This window comes from Etheostoma cragini, chromosome 24, assembly GCF_013103735.1.
Source record: "Etheostoma cragini isolate CJK2018 chromosome 24, CSU_Ecrag_1.0, whole genome shotgun sequence".
Taxonomy (NCBI): Eukaryota; Metazoa; Chordata; class Actinopteri; order Perciformes; family Percidae; genus Etheostoma; species Etheostoma cragini.
Genome location: NC_048430.1, coordinates 6,037,699 through 6,064,535, shown reverse-complemented (window position 1 = coordinate 6,064,535; position 26,837 = coordinate 6,037,699). Strand labels below are relative to the sequence as shown.

General features: G+C 46.1%; 2 protein-coding genes and 1 long non-coding RNA gene across 3 annotated transcripts; 1 reads left to right on the top strand and 2 right to left on the bottom strand.

The window, feature by feature from the left end:
• Nucleotides 1-308: 308 nt before the first annotated feature.
• Nucleotides 309-6,005, bottom strand: adamts1 (ADAM metallopeptidase with thrombospondin type 1 motif, 1). Its single transcript, XM_034864710.1, has 8 exons — nucleotides 4,895-6,005; nucleotides 3,733-4,073; nucleotides 3,479-3,611; nucleotides 2,928-3,382; nucleotides 2,583-2,769; nucleotides 2,177-2,355; nucleotides 1,728-1,903; nucleotides 309-1,614 (listed from the first exon to the last, which is right to left on the bottom strand). The coding sequence occupies exons 1-8, from the start codon at nucleotides 5,514-5,516 to the stop codon at nucleotides 873-875; spliced, it is 2,835 nt and encodes a 944-aa protein (XP_034720601.1). The 5' UTR covers nucleotides 5,517-6,005; the 3' UTR covers nucleotides 309-872.
• Nucleotides 6,006-8,977: 2,972 nt separating this feature from the next.
• Nucleotides 8,978-25,242, bottom strand: LOC117939414 (A disintegrin and metalloproteinase with thrombospondin motifs 5). The gene is made up of 8 exons (XM_034864751.1): nucleotides 23,877-25,242; nucleotides 16,616-16,748; nucleotides 16,193-16,360; nucleotides 15,329-15,612; nucleotides 13,925-14,108; nucleotides 13,638-13,813; nucleotides 13,378-13,553; nucleotides 8,978-12,906 (listed from the first exon to the last, which is right to left on the bottom strand). The coding sequence occupies exons 1-8, from the start codon at nucleotides 24,987-24,989 to the stop codon at nucleotides 12,216-12,218; spliced, it is 2,925 nt and encodes a 974-aa protein (XP_034720642.1). The 5' UTR covers nucleotides 24,990-25,242; the 3' UTR covers nucleotides 8,978-12,215.
• Nucleotides 9,107-18,892, top strand: LOC117939415. Its single transcript, XR_004655581.1, has 3 exons — nucleotides 9,107-9,227; nucleotides 16,572-16,601; nucleotides 18,876-18,892. It is a non-coding gene; the product is annotated as an uncharacterized LOC117939415 (long non-coding RNA).
• Nucleotides 25,243-26,837: the final 1,595 nt, after the last annotated feature.

The following is a 26,837-nucleotide window of genomic DNA, read 5'->3' as shown; positions in this document are numbered from 1 at the left end:
GCACGCACACGCACACGCACACACACACACACACACACACACACACACACACTCCTCTTTGGTCTTTTAGGAGTTCCCTCATTTAAGGTTGTGTAGACGAGGGTAAGATATGGCTAAAGGACAAAGTACAGCGTACTGAGGCATTTAGAGACAACTGGGTGTTAACAATGTGCCACTGGCAAAAACAAAGATGAAGTGCTACAGGTTTGTGATAAATAAACTGGCAAGTTTGAACATACACACTATGACTATTAGCTATCTTATTTTCCATACCTGATGGGGTGAGTAAGTACAATATGAGCTATTCGTTTTCATTTGTTTCTTTATATACTCTGCAATAACCTCCCCCAACCCAACCCTTATGTGTCCGTCCAGCCCAGCTTGGACAAACATCATATACATGCATTAAAACACACATACAGTCTCACACTCACTCATGCACACACACAAGCGTGACATTGGCACAGTAAGCAGCATGCATCCTTTAGAAAATCAGGAATGTCCATGCTTTCTTCCCCCTGAGGGGAGGCAAAATATGCCACTGCTGCGCTGAGGCCAGACAGGCAGCAAGCTGTAATCAGTCTATATTGCTTCAACCAGGAGGCAGGGCCACTGTGGACCAACATCTGGCCCCAGAAAGGATAGAGGGAATGGGTAAAAACAGGCCTTTATCGTTGTAGTCATTGTAGAGCTGTTGTGGGACCGTTAGACTACCTGGAACCCAAAAAAAACACTCTCGCTCTGGGAGTAAACATTCATCGGCCTCTTTAGTTTGTCCGTGGGAAAGAGGAGGCAGTGAAGGTCAGAGTTTCTATCTGATGTCTTCCTGAAAGCTGCGGGTATGAAAGGAGGTTAGATGGTGGGAGCAGTCCTTAACAGGCACTCTGATTACACAGTTCCAGCAGGGGTCGTGGACGGTTTTTGGGGTCACAGCTGTCATGGGTTAGCGTGCGCCCATCGTGGCCGATGCAGCGCAGTGGGCGTTTGCGGAAGCCTCGGCCGCAGGTCTTTGAGCATACCGACCATTCTCCGAGAAGCCAGGAGGGACAGGACTGGGTGGCGCACGACCGTGAGGCCAAGGGGCGCAGCTCCTCCGGGCAATCTCTAGAGGGACGACCATGGGGATCTAGACACACCACCTCTCTCTGCTGCATACCTACTCCACAGGTCTTGGAGCACGGACCCCACTCCCTCAGGGTCCACTCGGCTCCACCCACCTCTCTGATGGCATTGATGGACTGGCGGCGGCCTCCATTGATGATAGAGACTGAAGCAGCATTGTTGGGTCTCGGGGCAAAGTAGCTGTACTTAACCCGGGGCCTTGGGGCTTCCCCCACAGACAGCACCTGGATGGTGAGGGGCTCGGGGAGTGGGGCGAAGCTCCGGAGGCGCTCCAGGCTGGCGGAGGAGCCACTGTATCGCAAAAGTGCCCCTTGCAAGGTGATGTCGGTCTCCATGGTCATCAGTTTGTATTCACCATTTAACAGATAGCTTCCATCCTGGCGACGCACTGCCAGGTAGCTGTTGTCTGGACGACCATTGCCTGGGGCACGCTGCTTGACATCAAGGTGGGTGGCACCAGCAGGGATGGTTACAACATCCTGGTAACCAGGCCTGAAACAGACAGACAGAGGTCAGACTTAACCATATGTTGGCATGCTACAATGTTTCAGTGTATATTATAAGACATTCAGACGTGTATGAGAAAAAGGCTGCTAGATATTTACCTGGCACGTTCCAGAGAGCCTGTCACTTTCTTGCAGGTAGAGCCGTCTCCACCACACACACCGCACTTATCAAAGCGTATGTTAGAGCCGATGACGCGATCACATCCAGCCTTGACACACTGGCCTTGAACACAAACTGAGGTGGAGTCGGGGCTGCACGGTGTGCCATCAGCCACCTGGGGGCAATAGAAAGACACAAATGGAACTTTAGAGAGGTCTCTAATAAAACTATTACATAAGAGTCTGAGTCAAAAGCTCCCCCAGCAAGGCAGTAGCCTAGGGGCTGATTGAAATTACATTATCTTACCCTTCAACTTGCAGGTCAGCGCAAGTAAAATGACTATTATGAGATAAACTAACACCCTAAAAACCATTCTAAAACTTAAAGAAAAAACAGATTTTTTTATTCTTGATTCTATTGACATAATCAAGCATTTTACAAATCTCACCTTAGGTTTCAGGACAAAGAAGTATCCAGTCCCCTTGGCCCGGCACACCAGCTTGCAGCGGTCTTTGGGTGAAACTCCAGCATACTTGGGCACCCACTCGACACCATCGCCTGAACCCAGAGACACTTGGGCTGACATGTCGTTGTGGGCCAGGCACTGTTCCTCGCGGAATGACAGGCCTGAGAAAGAAACAGAGGGGTCAGATTTACTGCTTGTTGAGCCTGACCCGCATGCTAACTTTCACACCAATGTGCAAGGTACATCAAAACATGACTTCTTCCTGAGAACGACTACAGCATATGGTGCAAAGTCATTTTACTTCCATATAATGAACTCCTAAGAAAGTGTTTCAAACCTTCGTCAAATATTATCTGAGATTTAGTATGTGATAACAAAGATGTCTTACCATTCGTATCAGGGCAGGTGTCTGTGTTACAGGAGCGGTATTGGATCCTCTTGCCCTCACAGTACTTGCCCCCGTTCTTGGGCAAAGGGTTGTCACAGGAACGAAAGGAATACTGCACCCCTCCACCACAGGTCCGAGAGCAGTCGCCCCAGGGACCCCACAATCCCCAGCCACCATTGACAGGAGTCTACAAGCACCGGGGACATGAACATTACAATTTGGACTGTGTGGGATTCAACAATGGAGGCACAAGAGAGCTGCATGCTCTGCTGTAGAACATATTAACTACTTTTGGAATATGAAGCGTTTATTTTTAAATGGAATTTGACTGGGTCTGGTTCTTACCTGGAGACTGGCTTTGTCCTTGGAGACACAATGTCCGGCCAAGCAGTAGCTGTCATGTTCGCATGTCGTTCCATCAGCCCAGGGGAAGTTCTTAGTCTGGCACACCAGCAGACCATTGGATGTGGTCACAGTGCACCACAGGGCAGCGCACGTGGTACTCAGATCAGGGCAGTGTTGGGAGTCGTCGCCAAAGGTAAGCCGACACTGATGGTCGGCATCATAGACCGTCCCGGGCAGGGGCTGAGGGAGCGGCTGAGGTTTGACCGGTTTATCCAGCAGGCACTGACCATGGCCGTTGTCCAGGAAGGATGTGACCATGAGGGCGGAGCAGGGAGACCATGGCTGCTGCTGGTCCAGGTTGGACAGGGTCGAGGCCATCATGTGGGAGCCCCAGTGGGCACCGTTGACCCCAGAGCACAGCTGGGCATCATCATGGGGCATGTTGAAGACGTGGCCTGGAGGGCAGAGATGAAAAGAAGAGTTCAATGAGTCCCTCTAGTAAATTTGGCATGTGTGATGATACACATTTCAATGTTGGTTTTTGTACTTACCCAGCTCATGTGCCACAGTAAATGCTGCTTGCAGCCCATCATCCTCAATAATTGAGCAGCTTCTGTCAGGGTCACACACGGTGCCAACATCTGCCATGCCCAGAGTGTCACAAGAGTGAGCACCACACAGATCCTGAATAGTCAGACAAGAGGGCAAAATTACTGTTTGAATCATCTTCAATGCTTCTTCTGTTACTTAATTTCCATCTCTGATCCATACTCTGTCTTAACACACTTCATTTTCTCTCACTTACCGTCCTGGTAAATAGCACTGCAGTGTCATAATGCTCAGGGTGGCGGTCACTTGGTTGGTTATGCTGCTTCTGCCACTGGCAAAAGTTGCGGAGAGTCATTGCGGCGTTAGAGGACACCTGGGGGCCTCTTTCCTCCTCGTATACAACCAGCAGCTTCACCACTGCCAGAGTGATGGAGTTGTGGATGCTGGGGTGGCGATAAAGGCGGGATGCCACTGCCATGATGGTCAGTAGGTAGGGCTTTAGCCCGGCGCCGTGGAACTCAGCCATGGACTGGTCAGCCACAAGCATGATCTCCAGGTAGCGAGGGGTGGAAATGAAACGCCGGGTTCTGTGGTGGGCTGAGGTGAGAGAAGACACACAGAGAGGTCAGACCAAACTAGGTTAACAGGTCATGTCAGCAGATATCAGGTTTCATTTCTAATTTTAATGCATTGTAACCTTTAAGGTATTTTTTATAGAAATGATTTAGTTTTTTCCTGAAACAGTCTGCACAATGCAAAACTCTGTTCTAAACAGCAGCTACAAAGGCTCATTTTATTCAGAAGAATAGAGGCTCCAATGAGAGCTCAGTAGGTGCCTGGAGGAGCCTGGCTGTCGTGACTAAGCGTCACACCACCAGCAGCTCCTCCTCCTCTGGGTCCACATTCCGAAAATGACCTTCTCTGTTGGAAAGTTTGCGAAGGGAGAAAATCCTTTCTGGGGAAATACGTTTGCCGGTGCGGGTTGTACCAGGATACGAGTATACACGTCCCAGCACCGCCGGGCTCTGGCTGGCTCCAACCCCGCTGCTCCCCTCCCCTTCCTGCATCCTTCCTCCTCCTCCTCCTCTTCCCCCGGAGAAGTTTGCCCCCCCCCCCCCCCTCTCTCCTCCCCTTCCTTCCGCATCTCTGGTAGTGCGTAGATGGCGCTGTCAAAAAGGTAGCTGAGTCCATTGCGCACGCTGTGAAACCTGGCACACGCACAGCTCCAGCTGACAGCAGTTTGGTCTGCATATTCACTATTGCAAGTGAATTATATAGACAAGTAATTTGCTTGTTTTTATTCATTCTACAGAGTAAATCAATCCCTTTCTATGGCCACCTTCAAATTTCCTGGTGGAATAATTTCAATAGCAATAGCAATAGCGCGTAAAATGCGCACAGCAATTCTGCAGCCTTACCTGTCTGGTCTGCGTTAGCGGCTCTGTGCTTGGCTTCTTTCTCCAAATTCTTTGGCACCTTCTCCTCGTCCTCGTTGACCCCGCACTTGGCACTCCCCTCCTCAGCCAGAGCTGCTCGACCTCTCCTGCGGATCATGTGGACATCCTTCTCGGTGCCCATGAAGTCACTCGAGTTAAGGGGCTGAATAAAATATTCTTCCCCCTGAAAGTAGAATCCTCCCCTGAGTCCGTGGCACAGGTTTAGCGCAGCGGCAGAGTGTTCCTCTCCGTTTACCGTGCCAGAGAAGAAACACCCCGGTTCGGCTCCGCTCTTGGGTTCCTGTGTCAGTTTGGAATCAGGACTCCCCACAATGTGGAAGACAAAACCCGGCGCCAAGAAGGTCTGGTCAGGCTCTAGCTGCAATAACAGCTCTTTGCCAAATACGTCCAACCGGTACTCCCTCATCTCCGCCTCCTTTTCCTTCTCCTCTGCGGAGAGAGTCCGCCGCGGTTCGGTTTCGCTCTCCGACCGGGCCGCCGGGTCTAGTTTGACCGGAACCACGGTGCTCTTCTCCCAGGCGCTGGGCGCCGCGCCGACGCACAGAGCAGCGATCAAACCAATGGAAACGTGTAAACCCCACATCGTAACTGTGAAATCCGACAAGTGGAAAAATAAATTGATAATAAAGTGTCTACGAGGAAGCAAATAAATCCTTTAAAAGGTTTTCCACTATAAGCTACCACCCCAAGTCTCTGAACTTCGACAAACTGTCCCCCAAATTACGCACAAGAATGACAATTTAAAAAGGAAATTTGGAAATCCAGTGCAAAACTCAATTAAAGTTATTTTCAGGTCTGACTTGTTGCAAAAAATGCCCTTTCATTAAATTAAAAATAAAAGCTGGAACTCTGTAGTAAATCCAACAGGTCTCTCCAAGCATCAGCAGATGTCTCAGTTTCTAGCTCTTTTTGTGATCGGGAGCAGGTTTTTTTTCTCTGCGGGCCCGTTTAGTCTGTTCTCTGCTCTTGCCTTGCAGTCAGAATAGAGCAGGTCCCTCCTATATATGCCCCTGCCTCGGGACCACCCCCTTTCCTGAGGGCCCTTTGATCTGAGAGGGGCCAAATCCCGTGCGCAACGAAAACGCACCAGGGACCTGGAGCGTTGCCATCAATCATTGTGGGGGATTGAGAGCTTCGGGCATAGAAACGTTTTCTTATTCAAACTCTGCTTCTCTGTCACAAGATGTAGGCTTCACACACACACACACACACACACACACACACACACACACACACACACACACACACACACACACACACACACACACACACACACACATATATATAAACGGATACTATAATGAATATATTCTATTCTAATATTATCTTTCATAGAGCCAGGATATATTTCCCCCTTTCATTTCATTTCATGATATGCGTGGCCAAAATGCAAAAACAACGTCTGGTACTGTTGCAGTGCTTTACTTTCTAACTTCATCACTGAACTCCATACCACTTATTAAACTCATGCCCATTCCAACTTAAATCCGGGTGACAGGCAGTATTGGAGCTGATGTGGAGCAGTGTTGTAGTGTCTGTTCAACTGGAGAAGGGAGATGGCAGAAAGTCCGGAATGGTAACCATATCGTGCTGGCCAAGGCACCGGGAGTCATACTCACCTCCTCCATGCCAAGCCGGCTGTGGTGCACCGTGGCCGGGTTCAGCTCCACTGGGAGAGGGAGCAGAGAGGGGCCGCTGAGGTCTTAAGGTGGAGCGGTTCTCTCATCGGGCCGACTCTGCGCTCAAACCAAGGCAGGCAGAGCCCCTGTCCTCCGGCTTCTTCCCCCACCCACCCGGACCGCTCCTTCTCTCCAACAGACAAGAAGAGTTAACGCTGGAGTTTCATTAAAATATAACTGGCAAAGCAGAAATCCTACAGTGCATCGATAGGCATCACAAACAAGTGATAATTCATTCAAAGCAAATTTCTTGTTTTTAAATTTAGACAACTATTTGATATTTTGAAAGATAGCATAGTAAAAAGAAAGTGCAGCAAAACGTGAAATGTCTAAGAAATAATAATACTTTACTGATGAAAATATAAAAATATAAAAAACAAATATTTAACAGTGTGGTGTTATTGGTGTTTAAACAGTACACAGCAATCTACAATGATCCCAGAGAGCTTATTGGCAAAATTTCAACTGTGTGTAACTTTTGACTCACTGGAGCAAACATAACTGACCCATCTCTGAAGAGACATATTATGGAAGTCCACCTTAAAACGAACAGGCCAGATACAGAGAATAGTTGTAGTTTAATACCTTTCCAGTAGATGGTAGGCATGAGTTATGGAAAGTCCCCAGGCTGCTGCAGAGATTTTCCATGACGAGATGGACCAATCACAAGTTCAGCCAACAGGTGGCGTCTTGGCATCACATTTGGGAGCTTGCAAAGGTGCAAGCAGTGAGCCGTTGACCTCAGGGAGGCAGTCCTGGTGCACTAATGGACTGTGTGGAGAATGGTGCCTCTGCTCAAGGATGCTGATCTTGGGTCAGAACGGCAAGGTAATGAGATAACCAGGTGAAATTTGGATGTAGTAGAGTTGAAAAACACATTCTGTATTTCAATTTCATTTCATGTCTGGATGTACACAGATGAACTTTTCACATGAGTAAATATGGGTTGACGTCTGTGTCACACACCGGCCCAGAGCATGGGACAAAGAGGGGAGACCAGTTAAATTAAAGTGCCAAAGAAAGTTGCACTGCTAAACAAACAGGATAACTATTTACAAAAGCATGAGGTGTGGTGAGTAATGGCATCCGTGGTGCATGGAGTGTGTGGGTGAGATCCAAACAAACCCACAGCAGGAGAGACGTGGAGCCTAGGACAGAGAGACAGACAGTAATGAGACAGTACTGGTAGATCTGGGGACCAGGTTGACCCTCCCAGCATGCCAGCTGAGGAGGCCTTAAAGCCACAGCAGGCGGATAGGAAGGGGGGGTAACATCTAGGACAATTACAGACAGACAAAAGAGCTATTCAAGATTGACATGTGTCCACTCAAGTCAGTTAGTAACTCACTGGATGAATTACATTTGCAGAGAGTACTCTACTATCAAGAAAACCACCAAACCCTATTATCATAACGCAGTTTTTTATATGAGGCTTCAGGTGGGAATCAAAAGAAGTGAAATCTGCTCTTAACCAAGCTGAAGCCAAATGATGTGCCATTATGTTCCATGTTTTCTTTAGATATTGTATATTCCAGCTGTGGCTCAGTGGTGTAACAGTTGCCTGTTAATCAAAAGGTTGGTGGTTCAAATCCTGGTCCTGCAGTTCCATGTCGAAGTGTTAACCATGACGCTGCGCTATACAAGAACACTTATTGTAGAACTAGGACAGGAACCTAAAACCACGGAGAGATTGCACTTGAAACATTTAGTAATAGAATATTTACCGTTCTTAATGTTAAAGTAACAAGCAATCAATGTGATGGCAGTAAAGGATTTTACGTGTCTTTGCATGCTTCTGCTGTAATGTGTCCATATTTATTCTGTCTAGTGGTGGAAAGTAACAAAATACATTCCATCATACTGTAATTTAGAAGTAAAATTTTGAGTATTAAGTATTCATTTTATGATGATACTTCTTCTTTATGACAGTTCAGGGGGAAATATTGGACCTCTTACTCTACTTACAGCTATAGTTACTTTGCAGATTGGTATTTTACATGGTGATTTTATAAAATGTCACTGGAGATAGCATATATATAAAGATTCATCTTCCCAACAGTATTTAAAGTTGTTAAAATGAGAACAAAACACACCACCAACCACATTAAAATAAAGGGGCCAGTCGAGGTGCAACTTTTGATACTTTAAATTTATTTTACTATGTGTATTATATATATTGCTAATGTATATGTCTGTTCTTTTTACTTAAGTAACATGTTTTTGTTTTTTTTAACTTGTAATGGACTATTTATAGATATATATATATACACAGTTTATATATTTTGCATGTGATGATAATCACTGATTTTCAAGACAAATAAAACTGATGCCACGACAAAATGATCAACACAGACACAATATTTAAATATAGATTTTTATGTACATTTCATGTGAATGACTAGAAAAGAAACACTGTATTCTTACAAAGGAATGATTCATATTCCTAAGTTAAATAGTAATTTGATACAAAATTACTATAATAAATAAAACTCATCTCATTGTTTTTTTTTATTCACACATACCAGTTGTACAAACAATAAATTACAAGTTCAGTGCTGTGTCAGCGGTCAGCAAGAGCGGTTTCCCTACTGGAAGAGTCAGAGTGGGTTGTGTGTGTACATGTGGAGTGTGTGTGTGTAGGTTTCTGAAGTTATTTTCTGAAGGTTTATGGATTATTTAAGTGTGTCTGTCTGTGTACATTTCTGTGTAAATATGGTTGAATACTAACACATATATGAAAGATCTAATCTTGGTAAAAAATGTCTACATTGTGTAAATAAATCTGAATGTGTGAGGGAAGAAGAGAGAACATTTTGTGAGTGGTAAGTTGACCTGGGTCATATACTATCTGAAAATATTTCTTATGGGTTGTTTTCTCCCGCACAGGTGCCATATGGGTGAGGCTTGCCACACAAACATATTAACAAAATTACATGAAGGTATTTTAAAGTCCATTTGATATGTAATCTACATTTTCTACATGCTAAATGCATCCTTGCATTAAATAACATTAAAGAAAGATATTGTGAGATTAGTTGGATTTTAAAGAATGAGTTTGCCAAAATTACAAAAAAGCGCATTTCCTTACTTTAACCTAGTGGTATCTAGTGATGCAGAAAGAATAGCTTCGACATCGTTATTAACTTTCTAGAGAGTTAGACAACAGGATTGATACCACACTCATGTATGTACATTCAATAGAAAGTTGAGCCATGAGCATCACGTTAGCTTAGCATTAATACTGGAAACGGGCAAATTGTCCTTTTTCCACTTTGATTTTTGTACAGATTAAACAACATGTGACAGGTTAGTAAAGGGACGTTGGTAGGTGTATTTTTAATCTTTGGACAGATCCAGGCTAGCTGTTTCCCCTGTTTTCCAGTCTTTATGCTAAGCTATGCTAAACTTCCTAGCTGGACAGGCCTGAGTGGTATCAATCTTCTCAACTATTTTTGGCAAGAAAAGAAAAAGGATGTGTTTGCTAAAATATCAAACTATTTCTTTAAATTGACAGCAAGATTCCTTTGCTGCATCCGTGTCCCCCTGTAGTCATTAAGACTGTTTCTTCAGCACAATGTAGTTCCAAAGAAATTGCTGTCTATAGTAACTGAGACCTTGTTTATGACGTTTCTGCAGAAAAATGTAAATGTAAAACCTCTACCACAAAAACCACAAAGGAAATTCCATCCCTCTACTCGGGCGGAGGCACCAGATGGATATCTCCAAACTCCAGTGAATTGATCCTTTAAAATCATTCTGTGGTTCTAACTTAATTGTTGTAATGTGGCAAACACCACCCATCAGGGTTGGAAAGCGATCAAAACAATAATTTGTGGGATTGATGTGAGATGAGATGAAAAGAAAGAAAATGAAGAAAGAGTTGAATTGCAAAAGGCCATTAATGACTGCATTAGTATCTCCTTTGCTGCTGTCGGGAGTAACCAGGGCACACATTGTCATATTAGCATAGCTTCCTAAACGGATAAAACAGACAAGAAAAAACAGATATTGACCGCCACAATAAAACATGAGGGCCGTAAACCTCCCAGCGCCAACATACTGACTGATACAAATGGAGCTGAGAGTGAAGAACGTTCAACACGCACACATTCATGGTACATACTGTATGTGCTTAAAACACAGACCGGACACACATACACGCTCACACGCATACACACACACACAAAATCAAGCATTTCCCCAAAACTTTGAGTCATGGTTAACCTCCATAAATGTTAAGGAGTGTCATGGTTACTTTGCCCCTTTGTCAATTTAACTGTTGTAAAGTTCGCCCTCTAAAGGCCACCGTACTTTCACTTTCCATGCCGTCACACCATGCGGCGGTTTCTACGCTGTAGAGGGGACTCGCCGGAGTAGAGAAACCTTCCAAGAACGTGAGCAAAGAAGTGTCCCAACAGTTTAAGACTGGCTGGATCTAGGATGCAACGCACCATCCAATAACCAAACGTCTGGTTTTACCCATTCATTCTTGGTCGTGAAGTCCCCCCCCCCCATGCAGAAAGCATCTTTTGGATGTCCTTCCCAAAATAATCAACACTACGGCTTTATGATCCCTTCTTCTTTTGTTGCTTTTTGGTTTTCATCAGGAGAGCTTAGTCAAATAAAGACACATAGTGCTTATAGTCGGGGAATATGTGTGGACCTGATCCAGGACCCTCATTTGTATGGACATCTCCTGGAACTTGTAGTTTTCGGTCACTGGGTGGCTCATGAAATTCTTTAAGAGAAGAAAATTGGTAGGCAATCAGAAAATAAGGAGACCGCCATTTTAGGATTAATGTTGCAGGGATGTGCTCAAGTTTGTCAATCAAAAAGACATCCTGTGATTTCACGTGTCTCGCATTGTTTGTCAGGGAACAGACCCTTCTTGGTGTCTTATCCGTTGCTACGGAGATTGCCGGGCATCCAGTGAGTTTGTACGTTCAAAATTCTGATCCTAAAACATTTTACGAGCTGTTTAGTGACTGAAATGTCCAAGTAAGGGGAGTAATATGGAACGTAGTACGACGGACGTGAAACAGGACTCCGATTCTGGCAAAAATGACGTTAACGTGAATAACGAGTGCTTCCCATCAGTGGTGCTCTAGTCTCGGACAAACTCATGAAAAAAGACAAAGGGGTGCGGCTTCTAAATCCCCACAGTGATTAGAACACATGGAATAGCATAAAAAAACACAACAACAGGCATGCCAGTACAGGGCAACAGACACTAAGCCTCCAGGGTTGGGAGACTGAAGTAAAGACAATCAGTAACTGTCCATGTGGAAATGACATGCAATTTTAAGTCCTTAGCTATGCTAGGGCGTTACTTGTCACTAACATTCGGACTCTGTCCTCTGTTCTACTTGTGCTCTGCATAGCTACTATGATTCCAGGACATTCCTCTGGCATTTAGTCATGACAATCTGTCTCTGAGTCTCTGTGTATCTGGTCCAGGCCCTTTAGCCAACATCCACAGTCCTATTCGTGGTTCTTTAATTCATTGGTCCGTAGTCCTACATCCAGCACTTCAGATGTCCAGATTAAACTTCTTCCCATGAATTGTTTCTTGTCTTACAAATCATTTTTCCTCTCCTGCCGCCTCAGCATTTCTTCACCAGACAGTGTTTGAAGGCAGAGGGTCGGGCACCTAACGTGCAGCCCTTGGACAGTTTTCCATTCCGGTCCTTACACTGCACTGTCCGGCTCTGCCAGCCAGTGTCACAAGTCCTGGAGCAGGTCATCCAGGATCCCGTTACCCAGTGGGGCCCCGGGGTAGGGGTGGAGGGACCTGGAGCTGTCGGTGGCCCTGGGACCAGGACAGGGGGAGCAGAGAAAGATATAGTGGTGCTACTGATGGTGGTGGTTCTCGTCGTGGTTGAGGCTCTCGTAGTGCTCTGTGGAAAGGTGGCCTTTGGTTTGGGAATGAGCGGAGCTGATGGCTGCTGCGGGGCTAATTTGCGCGGCATGAAGAAGCTATAATGAACATCCAGAGGCTTTTTAGCATCTGTTGCTAGAATCTGGACCACCAAGGGTTCTTGGATGGCCCCGGGACCCACGCTGTGGAGCGACTCGTCCTTTTGGCTCCAGCCGCTGTAGTTAAGCACAGAACCGTTGAGTACGATGATTGTCTCGGAGGTGGAGATCACAAACTTGCCATTAAGGAGGTACTCGTTGCTGGGCCGTCGGAGGGCCAGGTAGGCAGTGTAGCGGGTCTGGTCCTTGCCCTTGTGCTGACGAACCTTGATGTGGGTGGCACCTGCAGGAATCTTCACCACGTCAGTGTATCCCTTACTGTTGAGCAAGAGAGAAAGGCAAAGACAGGTCAGATCAATACGTAAGACAGTGGTTTCTTTGTCAGTGCTGGCTTTGCATCCAAATGGAAGCGATTCACTTGTCGGCAAACTGTGACAAATCTTGCAAGTTAGCAACACTCGCGAATGCAAAATGGAGGAAATGAGCGAGCCTTGTTGAACAGAACAATCATGACATGTCAGAGATGATGTGAAGAAGCATGCAAGGGGGTGACTATCTTGGAATATTGTGTTAACGTTTTCATGTTCTTCCCATTCCGCTGACATCACACGGGTGTTGCATTATCATTTCAGCATATTGCAAAAGCCCTGAGATATCTCCAGTAAAAAAGACAAAAAAACCTCACTATCTCTAAACTGAGACTCCACTATGATGCATGTGTACAAAAGTCTGTATGTGCATGATTTTACATAAAATAAAGACGTACAACCAGCCCAAGTCTTTTCTTACCTCTTCTTAGTGAAGTTGCCCACAACGCGTACACATCCTTTGCTGTCGCCTCCACATATACCACACTTATCAAACTGCAGCTTGGAGCCAATGATGCCGTCGCAGCCTGTCCGTACACACTTCCCTTTCACGCACACCGAGCTGCTATAAGGACGACACTCTGTCCCGTCTATCACCTGAAGACAAACAGTCAAAAAATCGTTTTCCACATTGGTTTCCATTAAATACACTGCACACTTTGTTTTTTATTCCTAACTCACCCTATGAGAGAACACCACGTAGTATCCTGTCTTATTTGCTCTGCAGGTCAACTTGCACACATCTTTAGAGAGGACTCCTGCGTACTTAGGCACCCACTCAACAAAGGTCTTCACCCCTTTAGGATCTGTCTGGGGACCGTTGCGCACTTCACATTGCTCCTGCCGGAAACTTTTACCTGAAGAAAAGTTCCATCAAAAGAAGTTTGACATGAAGAACTGTATATAATAAATAAACATCAGCTTGTATTATTATAATCATGCATGCATTCTCAGGCTATAACACTCACTTGATGCTGGACACGGTGTGACGCTGCAGGACCGATAGATGGCTCTCTTCCCCGTGCAGTAGCGCCCGTTGTTACGTGGTGGCGGGTTGTTGCACAGGCGATGGGCGAACTGCACCCCGCCCCCGCAAGTCCTGGAGCACGCACCCCAAGAACCCCAGGAACTCCAGCTACCGTGGTTGGACGCCTGGGAGAGAGAGAGAGAGAGAAGAGAGAGGATTGAAGAGGAGAGGGAAGATGAAAGAGGACACACGAGTTGGGGGACATGACAGCAGGGGAGAGATCAGAGGGTAGAGAGGGATGAAGGGGAAAGAAAGACAAAAAAGAGGAGATGAGAGAGGACAATTAGTGCTTATAAGACATGCTGGAAGTCAGAGTGGTTGCTGGCCGAGCCACGTGTCACAGGGAAGTCCCTTTGAAAAGAGATTTGTGATTAAAAAAAATGTGGCATGCATTGTGGTGTGGAAAAGAGACAAGGCTGTCCCCATGTGATAAAGCCTTTTATTAAGACAGCATGGCTGGATCTGGGGTGTAACAGCTCACATGCTTCCCCTGAGGAACAGCCTGAATGAAATTCTTTTAGTACTCATTTTTGTGTTTTTCCAACCAGCGCTACATGAGTCCCCCGTGATAAAATAGGACTGGATAAGCAGCATTTAACATTTATGAGACAAAGTTGATTTTATAATCCTGAAGTTCTGCAAAGCTTTTCCATTTAGTTCCTCCGCCGAGTCTCTAAAGTACTTCTTTCCACAGTAAAATCCACTTAAACTACAATCATACTACAATAAATATACATAGAGGTTAAAAGATCCTGACGTCTAAAATGGAGGGGCTTGGCGTTTCTCTGAGCAGTAAACTGGTCGTCATACGAGGCAGTGAAAAACTGAAGAGAGTCAGAACTTGGGCCGGGTCCACACATGCAGTCTTCTGCCAAAGATCCAGCCAGAACCGTCAAATGTGACAAATAAACACAAAGAATATTCTTTACCATTCTTTTTGACTTCCCCTCCCCTCCCCTTATACACACACACACCCACAGTGTCGACAGCCTGCCAAAAACAGATTCAGTCCTTTAACTCATTAAGGCCAAATTCAATTTAGATCTATTTAAGCAAGGCCAAAGAAACAAATAGCACAGATCAGCAGTGGAATAAAAAAAGCAGACCACACAATGAAGAACCAGTGAAGTTTTTCTCTTCTTCTCCACTGTTGTTTTGCCCTGTCAACTGTATATTACCTTTATTTCTTTTTTTACGTATGTCTCTCACAGACAAGTTTGTACAATGTGGAAATGAGTGCTTAAAATATCAGTTTTTGAACTATAAAAAGGAATCTATTTTAGATTTTAGTCCTTTTTTTAGTCACCTTCCATCTCCGTGTCCTCCATATAATGATACCACTTACCGAGTAGTGTCTCTTGCGGGTCTTGTCCACACACTTCCCCTGCAGGCAGATGCGTCCCTTCCCGCAGGGCGTCCCCTCCACGGCCGGCAGCTTCTTGGTCAGACACACCATCTGTCCCTGGCGAATCACGGCGCACCACAGGCGGAAACATACGTCCATGCCGGGGCAGACTGTGTACTCGGGGCCGAAGGCCAGGCGACACTGGCGGACGGCGTCGTAGCTCTGCCCGGGGAGCTCCTCAGGGCCCAGCAGGGGCTGGCGAGGAGAGTCTAGAAGACACTCCGCTATAGCAGGACAGAAAGAGGAGGGCAAAAAATAAAAACTTTAAAAAAGGCACTGCCACATGCATACTCTTGGCTGGTTTTGATGTGTAAAAGTCTATCTTGATTTAGACAAATGAGGTCTAGATGAGTTATCACTTAATAAAAGGGTGAGAGCAGCAGCAGATACTGTCAAGCTTGAAACTATGCTGTTGTAATATGAATTATGCAAAGTGATGACAACCGACAATGCTTTACGGCCGTAACAAATGGCACGACTTGCTAAAGTATGACTCATCTTGATTTCCTGCCAAAGATCTGTCTTTAACTTCACTGCAAGTACACTCTTAAAAAAAGGATAATAGGGTTGTAAATAACTTTCTATTAGAGATTACAGCTTTGTTTGGAAGTAAACAGCCCTCACTGAAAGGTACTGTGGGAGAAAAGCCATCACAAGTCAAATTCACATGGAGGCAATTTGTAGATGGAGAAAATAAAACTTTTACTGGCTGGGAAAAGTTCTCACGGTGAAAAGAACTACAGAGCATGGAAGCTTTATTTCCCCCCCGTGCCTTTATTGTTCTTTATTTTCTCCCAAACCCACCGTTGCCATCATCGAAGAAGTCTGTGATGGTGGCCGAGGTGCAGCGGCTCCAGGGTTTGGAGGCGTCTATGGAGGTGAGGATGGAGGACATTAGCCGCTTGTCGCTGTTCACTCCGAAACGCTCCTCGCAGAACTTGGAGTCGTCATGGGACAAGCCTAGCAGGTGGCCTGAGGCGTGGAGAGAAAGGACGAGACGTACAGAGTGGATGGAAGGGAGAGAAACGATGAGACTTGTCGCGGGTTTGCACATGCAGCAAGAATGAGAACAGAAAACATACCAAGAGTCAGTAATCAGGAGTATGACATCAGACAATGCTTTCGTGATATTTATCAGCATCGAGATGTGCTGACAGATGTGCGTGCCCTGGCTTGTTCATAGCTTTGTGTGTGTGTGTGTGTGTGTGTGTGTGTATCCATGCCTACCTATCTCATGCGCGACTGTAAACGCGGCGTGAAGCCCGTCGTCCTCGATGACGGCGCAGCTTCTCTCCGGGGAGCAGATGGTGCCGACGTCTGCCATCCCCAGGGTGTCACAGGAGTGGTGGCCACAGAGGTCCTGGACAAAAGAAATGCCGTCAATTTTACATTAAACCACAAGAAATTGTTAAAAAACTTGTTTATTGAAATAGTTTACAAAAAGAATTCATCCCAATACTTGGGAAAAATCTGATATGTCGACATATATTTAAAAAAATAATCCAGAAACGCGTTACAAAACATAAACAGCTTTCCCTAACATTAGTTATTTATGGTTATCTATGAGTTCTCACTAAAATATGATAATAATTTGTTTTATTGTCACACCAGAACAGAGGAACATCAAAATGTATTAACGTTCTGATAAATAAAATGTAAAAAAATACAAACTTAAAATATGAAACTTAAAGTACTTTGAACAAAAGCACATTAACAAAAAAAAGCCTCTGTCGCCAACAGGGACGCTGTAGAGCTCCCTCTGGTGGACAAACTATGCAACGCCAACGCTCACAACATGGTTGACCATCCGTTTTTTTATTTTTTATATTCATTTCTCAGAATTATTTATTGTCATTATAAACGATTCTGATGATTGAATAAAAATGTTTTTTTGTTGTTGTTTTTGGCCATTATAAATGCCGATACTGATAGATCGGGAAATGCCTAATATCACATAATATACAGTACATAATATGGCTCTGGAACAAACAGCCTTATTTATGGAACTCCTCTCTTAAAATAGTTAAAAAATCCATTTAAACTTGAGCTTAAACTTAAGCTTTAAAAACTCCTTGCCTTTCAAACTCCATAACTCCAGTTTGTAATGCAGCCAGTCTGAGATATTCAAGTGAGGTCAGTTGAGTCGTTGTGAACACTTTTCACCATCTGAGTAGAACTTCCTGTGACTGGTGATGTTGATATGTAAAATGTGTCCCTTTCCCTCCTACTGCTCTTAATACCTGCATCCTCCCTCTGTCTCCAGCATCTTTCTGCCTGCCTCATTGAGCACATAGTATCGATCTTTGCTTTGATTCCCACACATGTCCATGCAGACAAGGCCTCGGGGTGCACTGCTCAGTCCTGCCAATCAATCAAACTGTTGCATCAGAGTTCACACGCCTGCACATGGGCTTTTGTGCATGTGCATACACACTCGCACTGCAGCACAACATGTATAGAACACACACGTTCATTCTAAAGGGTACAGAGGCACATACACATATGAAGACAAACATCCACATCCACACACACACACACACACACACACACACACACACACACACACACACACACACACACACGTCCTGTGGAGAGGATGAATCGTCATGTTAAGTGGTGCTGACAGGCCTGCTGGGTCCTGTGTGAGAGGCTGTCTGGGAGGGTGTTTACCCGTTCCCAGAGGGGCGGCTTTGGAACAAACTGCCTTGTGTTTTTCACTTCCACACAAGACTGACTGGGTGGGACCCCCCCCCACACACACACACACACACACAAACACACACAAACACACATGCTCAAGTAAACTCAAATGCTCATAATTATAGGAAGTTAATGTCAATAAATGGGCACGTACGGAGCACATATAAATGCATGGTACACTCACATGCAGAAAACAGAAAGAGAGTTCCTGCTTTGCCAACTGACTGTTGGATACACAAGAAGCACACCAAGGGCACGTCAAACCCGCTTGCTGCATGCATGTAACTTTCTCTTGACTTTTCTATGGGCACGCAAGCCAGCGTACAAAGGACACTGGCTTCAGAGAGAGATTTTCATAGATTCTCTTTTGCCGTTTCCCACACTCTTTCACCTCGCTCCTTTCCAATTATTTATTTATTCACCCTCTCCCCGGCTCTATCACGAGAGCTGTTTGTGTCTCTCTTGTTCAACTTGAACTTCAGTGTAACAGGGAACGCGTGGGTGAAAAGTAGAAGAAGAATGGTAATATCCCGTAAACTCAGCATATTGTTTCTTCTTCCATCCGCCAACTCTATTCCCAAATTTGTTTTCATTAAAAGGCCTCTCACATGAACATAAAAAGGGAGGGGGGGGGGGGAACTACGTACAGGAATCACACACAACTATGGAGGGATGCCAGATATTAAAGAGAAGAACTGTGAGAACAAGAAGGAGTTACTGAAATATTGGCAGAAATAACAGGAGAACAGGTGGTAAGCTGGTTGTTAAGGTCAGGAGGCGATCAGAGCTGTGTGTGTGTGTGTGTCTGTGTGTGTAACAAGACCACTTGGAATCCAGGCCAAGGCTTGTATTAAACAAACAGCCGGCCAGACCCAGACCCAGACCCAGACCCAGACACACACACATGTAAATCCCTCTTGCAAGTGGGTTTAGCTCACTCTGTGTGATGAAAACACTCTGCAGGCAGATTCAAACAAACCTGCTAACCAATGGTGCCCGGATAGCTCAGTTGGTAGAGTGGGCACCCATCTATAGAGGTTTACTCCTCAATGCATTGGGCACGGGTTCGACACTGACCCGCAGCCCTTTGCTGCATGTCATTCCCTCTCTCTCTTCCCTTTCACTTCTTCATCTGTCATGTCATTAAAAGGCTTAAAACCCCCCAAAACACCTGCTAACCAAAAGCTACCCGCTCTCTATCAATGACTGGACAGGTCACTAATAATCTGTCAGCAGTGATTGACAGATTGTCAAATACTTTAATTTCCATGCAATATTATACTCAAACTAATGTATTTGTTAAGCCACAATAGCCACAGAAATGTTTCTGTTTAGTACCTTCAAAGCTGGAAGAGCTATTCACAAGACATACTGCACGTGAGAGCAGAAAAAACCCACAAGGCTGATTTATACAAGAATGACAGCTTAGTGCCCAAAGGAAACCTCAGACCATGATAGTAAACAGAAGTGCAGTTTAAAGTCACTGATGCATCACAGTGTGAAGAGAGTGTTGTTACCGGGGCAGACTGAGCTCTCTCTCTCTCTCTCTCTCTCCCTCTCTCTCTCTACCTCTGGCTAGTAGTGTCGACAGACCCGGCGGTAGGGTGGAGGGTTTGGGATCCAAGCACTGTCTGCAGGTTGTCAACATATACCAGACGAGGTGTAGCACGTGTGAAATATCAAGAACAGTTAAAACAAATAGAGGGGCTAGCTGTGATGGGGGCGAGGCCTGGGAAATGTACACTTTAATGTACACACAGGCACGCACATAAACACACACGGTGGAAGAGGAGGAAGACAAGTGGACGGAAAGGGAGGAGTGTGCACATTCACTGTCCGAGGGAAAATGACATAACTGTGTGTTACATACGGAGGAACTGGTTTGTTCATCTTAGTGTTTTTGCAAAATGAAATCATATGGACTCATGTGGTCATAATACAGAATTATGATTCTGTGATATCAATTTTGTAAACCTATTGTCATGCAAGATATTCTTTTGGCCGTTCTATTTTGAAGTTGGGATCAGTATATGTGACAGAACTATCTCAACTCAAGGTCCACTCAGCAGCTTTCAACTGCATTTCCAAGTCTTCACGTGGCATTCAGCTAAATGCCAAAAAATGTAAAGGCAAAATGTAAAAAAACAACAACAAAATAACGTTTTATAAAGTGCTTATATTTGGCAAATCTAACAGTGGCCTAACCTCAACCCAGGTCAAAAAAGGTCAGCACTTCACTATCACTGGCTTCACAAATACTAAATCCTCAAATGGCAGCATACACACATGTATGTCAATTTCTCTGCAGCTCTCTCTGGCCAACTTACAGTGGGGCTTTGTCCACTGTCCAAGCTCACAACAAGTGAACACAGCCATGCATAACATTTAACGTTCCACGGATACACACTCCAAGACCTGAGTCCCCTCAATGTGTCCGTTGTTGTTCTGGTGCTGGTATGTGTGGAACAGGGTGACACTGCCACACGGGTCAGCTCACCGCGGGTACGGGTGTTGGAGTAATTGGACCCGACCACAAAGAGACGAGTTCCCTCTGACCTGCGCGCTCCTGACGCCCCCCCTCCCTCCTCTCTCGTCTAGGAACAATGGACTGGTCCGACTTCACGGTCACAAAATCTTCAATGAGCTTCAGTTCTAGTTCAGTGGACTACAATTATCAGGTTTGGCTCCACAGTTGCTACAAATACGCAGATGAAAAAAAGGTTTTAATACATACAGTGAACTAATACTTGACACCTCCGACAGCTTAATAGAATATCAAGCAGACCATTTCCTGTAACACACCTGAAGTGAATCTAAGGCCATGTCTGTCCTATCCTGTTAAGTATTACAACCAAAGTTATTTTCCTGACAAAAACAAGCTATCCTGCCTCATATATTAAAAGTATTTTTCTTTCCTTTTTTAAAATCAAAAATACAGGTAAATACATGATAGGTATGAGGTAACTGAGCCAAATCATTTCCACACTGGCATTGAGTCAATAGAAACTCTCATGGCTCTGATCTATTTGTTTGTAAAGTGATTTTGTGCAGCATGTATGGAGAGCCAATCTTGCAAAAATAAAGTGGGGTTTTCTTAAAGAATAGGGCAAAAACTGCCTTTTTTTTCAAGATGTCAGCATCTTCCCATTCCACATTAAGGGTGGAATAAGAGTGAGTTCACATTAGTTTGTTTTCCTGCAGTGTTTAGCTGTAAAGAAACCTCAGCCCTGCTCATCTGTCCGTTCTAACGATATACAAGGTATTGTCGCAGCAATAAAAGCACTCAGCCAAAAGACAGACGCCTGAAAATGGCCTTTTAATGGTCAAAGAGTTTAAAGGTCAAAGTAAGGAGGTGGCTGCTGTTTTGGCTTATTAAGACTGTGACCCTGAAGTCCGGCCATTAGCTGTGGGCTCATCTACACACAGATTTAGCTGCAAGAAATGCCAAAGATAGGGATCAGAAACCCGCCTTGTAATGTTTCTCAGAAGATCTGTGCTGTGTTACAGGGGCCATAGGATATGATTATATGCTCTGTGTGCAACAGAGTGGGATCACCTGCTTCTTGTGCTGACAGGTAACATCTACAGCAGGCCCTCCACCTTTAACAGTGGAGGTGAGATGTGTGAGTGAGGCAGGAGACAGGTTTATGAATGATGCAAGTGCTGCGACAGGTGAGACACAGCTCAGGTGCTGGCTGATATACTGGTAATATCGGCCTCTTATCGGCTTCTGTTAAAATGGAGGTTGTATCTTTTTGTTTCTACAGTTTTAGAGGCTTTTCTCCTCTAAAAACAACTTAAATCTAAAAAAAGTTATGAAAAGTGTCTAATATAATGATATCAATGATATTACGAGATACAGTCTAACTGGAAAGCCTTAACATTGACTCCTATGAGATGAAAAGGAATTTTAAATCAATGTAAAGATACAGAGAGTGCATGTTTTTTTTAACAAGCAACATGAGTATGAGGCCTTAAGAACAGGGGTTGTCAACGTTGCTTTAAGCCAAGGACCTCTTAAGAGACCCCTTGAAAGAGAGACAGAACAGGGAACCCCCCTACAATAACGTATAGGATGGTCTTTATTAATTTTTGCATAGAATACTAACCTATTAAAATAGCCTAATATTTGTTGCCATGGTTTTATAATCATGTTTTAATGTTACACATACAGACTTAGGATGAACGGTATCTGTACCTTACATATGGGCCAGTAACCCTATCATCAGTGGGGATTTATACTTGCTAATAATATGTTGGGTTCATGTAAAGACTAGGAGAAAGAAATTCACAATAATTTGGAGGCCCCCTTGTATTGACTCTGAGAACCCCATGGGGGTCCCGGACCCTATGTTGAAGCTCCTTGCATTAGAGGTATCTGGATTGCTGTTTCCATTCGCCCTGACCCTGGCCTCCCGGCAGCCTAACCCATCCACCGGAGGATGGCACCGTCTGGCCCGTGCAGGTGTAGTGGCCACACTGTTAGTAAGGAGCCACGGCGAGGGGGTTGGCACACAGGAACTGAGCCACGTTGCCAGATTGCTGACCTCAACTACGCATAACCGGCTGCCTTGGCCAATGCATTACGCCACCAACTTGCATGCCAGGAGACCCGAGGTAATACCACTGGTGCTTGCTTTTTCCACCCAAGCCAAGACAAGACCCTGCATGAGCCGAGCACACCGCAATCCAAGGCGAGCTATCAGACTTGTCAAATGGAGCTAAACCACCATGAAGCCACACCCGGAGAGGCGAAAAATGCATGTAGATCTGCTGTTGCCCTGCGGCTTTCGACCAGGCAGGGAGGGAAGAGGAAGAGAGAGAAAGGGGAGGTGAAAGAAGGGATAAAAGAGTGTGGTCTCGGTAAACGTAGAGCTTCTCATAGGGTGGATGATTGTTTTTCTTGCAGCTCCCAACCCCAGCTGACAGACACTGGAAAAGTAACTGGGGAAAAAATGTGGAGACTGAAGGGATGAGAGAGAGAGAGAGAGAGAGGGGATGGGATGACTACCTAGTTAACTGCGGTTTCAAGGGAGCTTAAGGGTATTTCTGCAATGCATCAAGCAGCTGATTTCAAACCTCTCTCTCACCCTGGGAAGAATGTGCGTGCACGGCCGCGGACACGCGCCTCAGCTCACACGGACTTCGAGGCTATGGGACCGTCAGGGGACTGGGAGGGGGAGGCTGAAGACAGAAGAGCCTGCCTAGAAAAACACCAGGCGCAGGCGTATGGACTTTTACAGCCGCTGCGTTGCATTGCGCACGAAATATTCATCAAAAAAAAAGAAGAAGGAGAAAGAAAACGCACACAAAGGGAGTAGATGACATATAAAAGCATGTGGGAAGCAGGTTGTTCAGTCTTCACTTCTGACTGACTGGGATGCAAATGGAGATATGGTTCACAGTTGGCCAAAATAAAAAAGACCTTACCTACCTGCTCAAAAGGGAAATGCCGTGCAATTAGGCAATTCGAATTATAGAATTTAAAAAGGGGGGATGTGTGTGTCAGTTATTTTTCATTACAGCGTGTGTTTTGCTAAACTATTTCCAATAAGCCATCCAAGGCTCAATCTGCCAAGTGCGTAAAGCTGCAGCTGCCACCACCACCACGTGCGCCATCAAAATAAAAACAAACCGTGGCGTGACTCCGCCGCCTGCATCACACCGGGGCGCTAACCGCCTCTTTCTCCGCTGTGTGGGACGGGTGGGAGACAGGCGGGAGACTGGCGCCCGCCAGGTGAGAGGAGCGGACAGGTGGAGGTGCGTAAAGAGAGGGAAGTTTGTTTACCTGCCTGGTGAAGAGGATGGCGGCGTCGTGGTGGTGCTGGTGGTCGTCGTCCAGCGGGTTCTGTTGGTTCTGCCACTTGCAGAAGCTTTTCAGTGTTGTCGCCGCGTTCTTGGACACTTCCAGCCCCTTCTCCTTCTCACCGACCACGGCCACTTTCACCACCGACAGCCGGATGGGGTTCTCGATGCTGGCGTGCCCGTACAGCTTGGACGCGATGGAGGCCAGTGTGAGCAGGTAGTGATTCAAGTCCTTGCCGTATTTCTTGGTCATGGTGTCATCGGCCACCAGGAGCAGCTCCACGTGCCTGGCGCGAGAGACTGACCTCTTGCTGCGCGTGCCAGATTCCGGAGCAGCTGCTGCTGCTGCTTTGGCGAACCGGCTCCACCATGTTCGCCCGCGCGGACCGTGCTCATCCGTGCTCTCCTCTGCGAGTCCCTCTTTACCCTGTCCCCCCTTCCCGCGAGCTCTGTGCCGGCGTTTCCCCGCCGCATGCCTGCGTCCTCTGCGCCCGTCACGCGTCCCGCAACTCTCGCGCGCATCGCGCATGGCCTCAAAGCTGAAACTTTCGCGCGTGAACACATGGAGCGCGCTCTCCGCGTCTTTGTCGTGCAGGGCACGCAAGTCGTGCTCGTGTCCCTTCGCCCTGACTATAGGCGTGATGGAGTAGCGCGCGTGGTCCAAGGCGAAGTAGCCCTCGAGACCCCCGCCACAGAGGTTGAAGACGGCCAGGGACTCCGGGTTGGAGTCCACTGTCCCACGGTACACGCATTCCCGCTGCAAAGGCGCAGGGCTGTCCCCCATCATAGCGAACACATACTGGGGGCTAAAGTGATGCGACAGCAGCGACTCGTCCCGCTCCATGTCAAGCTGAAACCGGCTCCCATCCAGGTACACCAGGTAGCCCACCTTCCCTCCTCCGTGGTAAATCCGGTCAATGGTCCGCACGACCCCGTCTGTCCTCCGGGCAGGTGTGAGAAGCGACCCGTTCGCAGGTGGAAGATAGAAACCCTGGAAAGTAGAAAGCCCGGCTCCCAGCTCCAACTCCACGACGCACAGCAACAGCAGCCGAAACCAGAGCATGTCCTCCGCCAGAGCACCAAGGATCCGCACCATTGTTCATTCCAACCCGAAGAACATCTATTTATCCACTAAAACAACCCCGGCCTGGCCGAAGAGACAACTTTGAGTATTTGTTCCTCCAAAAAGCGCATCCTCCCGGTGTCCAAATCCCCAATGAAAACACACACACGCACACACACACACAGTAGTAACCAACAGGCGAGCAAACAAAACCATTGAGAGTGGGGGAAATAGAAATGAAAAAGAGCAGCAGAGAGGAAGTTTGTCTAGGCTGGAGAGCACTGAGCTGAACTTGGAGAACAAAAACACAAAGTTTGCTCTTAATAGGACCCGGGGAGAAAAAGTCCTGCCCCCTTTGCGCTCAATCACCACTCCTCCACCCCCCCTCTTCTCTGTCTCTCCCTCTCTGCCTCAAATCAGAGTGAAGTCAAGTGCTGGAGGAGAGCAGAGAAACTTGAACAATGCTGTCACTGGAGTATTTCCCATTGCCTCAGCAAAGAAAGAGGAGCCTGTTAGACTTTGCAAGTCCATCAAAATCCTCATGAAACTCCTTGAGAGGAAGAGAAAAAGAAGCAAGGAGCTGAACCTCTAAACAATCACTTCTGGTCATGACTAAATAAGAACATCTACCTTATCAGTGACAATTCCCGCTTCTTCTTTCTCGTTTTCATCAATTTCAGGATATCAACATTACTTGTAGCCAGCATAAAACCATCAGCAAAACAAGTTCCCACACAGCAACATGCTGCCACCCCCCGGGACCAACACCATTTATCCTAACCATGAAACAACAGCCTGTTATTTTTACACTTTTACCACTTTTACTCCTTTAATAATTGAAGGCTAAAAGTCCAAAATGTTGTGACTAGAGAGTTTCAGGAATAGATAATTTATGGCTGTTCCTGAATGAGAGTTCTGGGAGTTCAGTGTTCCTGTGTGAGACATTTAATGGCGAGTGGAGGGAATCTGTGAGCATGCACACAGTATATGCTGTCCTTGGGTATGAGGAAGTAAAGAGAAAAAAAGTGTGTGTTTGTGTCTATGAGAGTTTGCAGGTGTGTGACTGGGCCTGAAACTGCTCTGGGAGCTGTCTTGATTATTTATTGTACCTTTAGGGAAGTGTGTGTTGCGTTGCCAATGGGATGTCAGACTTGTCTGCAGAGAGGGATTGAGCCATGCATACCTCACTGGAGCTGAAGTACCTGTGTCTCACAAAAACCCACTGTCAAGTCTTCAAAAATTCCAAAACACTGCTCATTTGCTGAGTCACCTAACAGCTACTACCTCCGCGCACCACAGTAGGGGGGTTTCAGTGTGCGTCTGCACGCCAAGAGGGAGGGAGGCCTCTCTTTGTGGATGCACACACACCCTACGCAGAACTTGAGCGCAGATATTAGGTTTCAATTTTGCTGCGTCAAACACTTTGAGCCCATGTCGGCTCTCCTAAAGTGGCGTGTTAATCCAAAGCCCCTTCTACGTGACTGAGCAGTGTGGGTAGTGTTGCAGGAAAGCAGCCAGGGAGTGGGCGTGTGTGTGTGTGAGCGTGAGAGCGTGTGGGCGGACACGCAGCCAAAAGTGGAACACGGTGTGCTGCCATCGTAAGCCTTGCGGCCCCTGTCAAGGCCCACCGTGGTACGATCCACACATAAAACATCCCACAACAAGGATACACTCTGCATTTAAATAAGCCTAAAGACGAATGTTGACCTCAACAGGAGGGTTGCGTTGGGGGGGCCACGGGCTCGTTCAAAAGCTCTGCTACGGCCCTGCAACCTAGTATTGAACGTAAAAACAATGTGCCCTAGTCCAGAAACGAGTTGAACCTCATGTTCAAACCACCCGTTATGCAATGCACCCCCCACCCACCCCCACTACCGGTCT

What these genes read in the sequence shown, in the direction of transcription:
- LOC117939414 (XM_034864751.1), bottom strand. Translation starts at nt 24,989, where the DNA reads ATGGTGCGGATCCTTGGTGCTCTGGCGGAGGACATGCTCTGGTTTCGG. An exon ending in CACACCGTGTCCAGCATCAA is followed by an intron (nt 13,814 to 13,924) that starts GTGAGTGTTATA and finishes ACTTTTCTTCAG; the next exon opens with GTAAAAGTTTCCGGCAGGAG. An exon ending in ACGTGGTGTTCTCTCATAGG is followed by an intron (nt 13,554 to 13,637) that starts GTGAGTTAGGAA and finishes GTTTGTCTTCAG; the next exon opens with GTGATAGACGGGACAGAGTG.
- adamts1 (XM_034864710.1), bottom strand. Translation starts at nt 5,516, where the DNA reads ATGTGGGGTTTACACGTTTCCATTGGTTTGATCGCTGCTCTGTGCGTC. An exon ending in TACTGTGGCACATGAGCTGG is followed by an intron (nt 3,383 to 3,478) that starts GTAAGTACAAAA and finishes TCTGCCCTCCAG; the next exon opens with GCCACGTCTTCAACATGCCC. An exon ending in TCTTTGTCCTGAAACCTAAG is followed by an intron (nt 1,904 to 2,176) that starts GTGAGATTTGTA and finishes TATTGCCCCCAG; the next exon opens with GTGGCTGATGGCACACCGTG.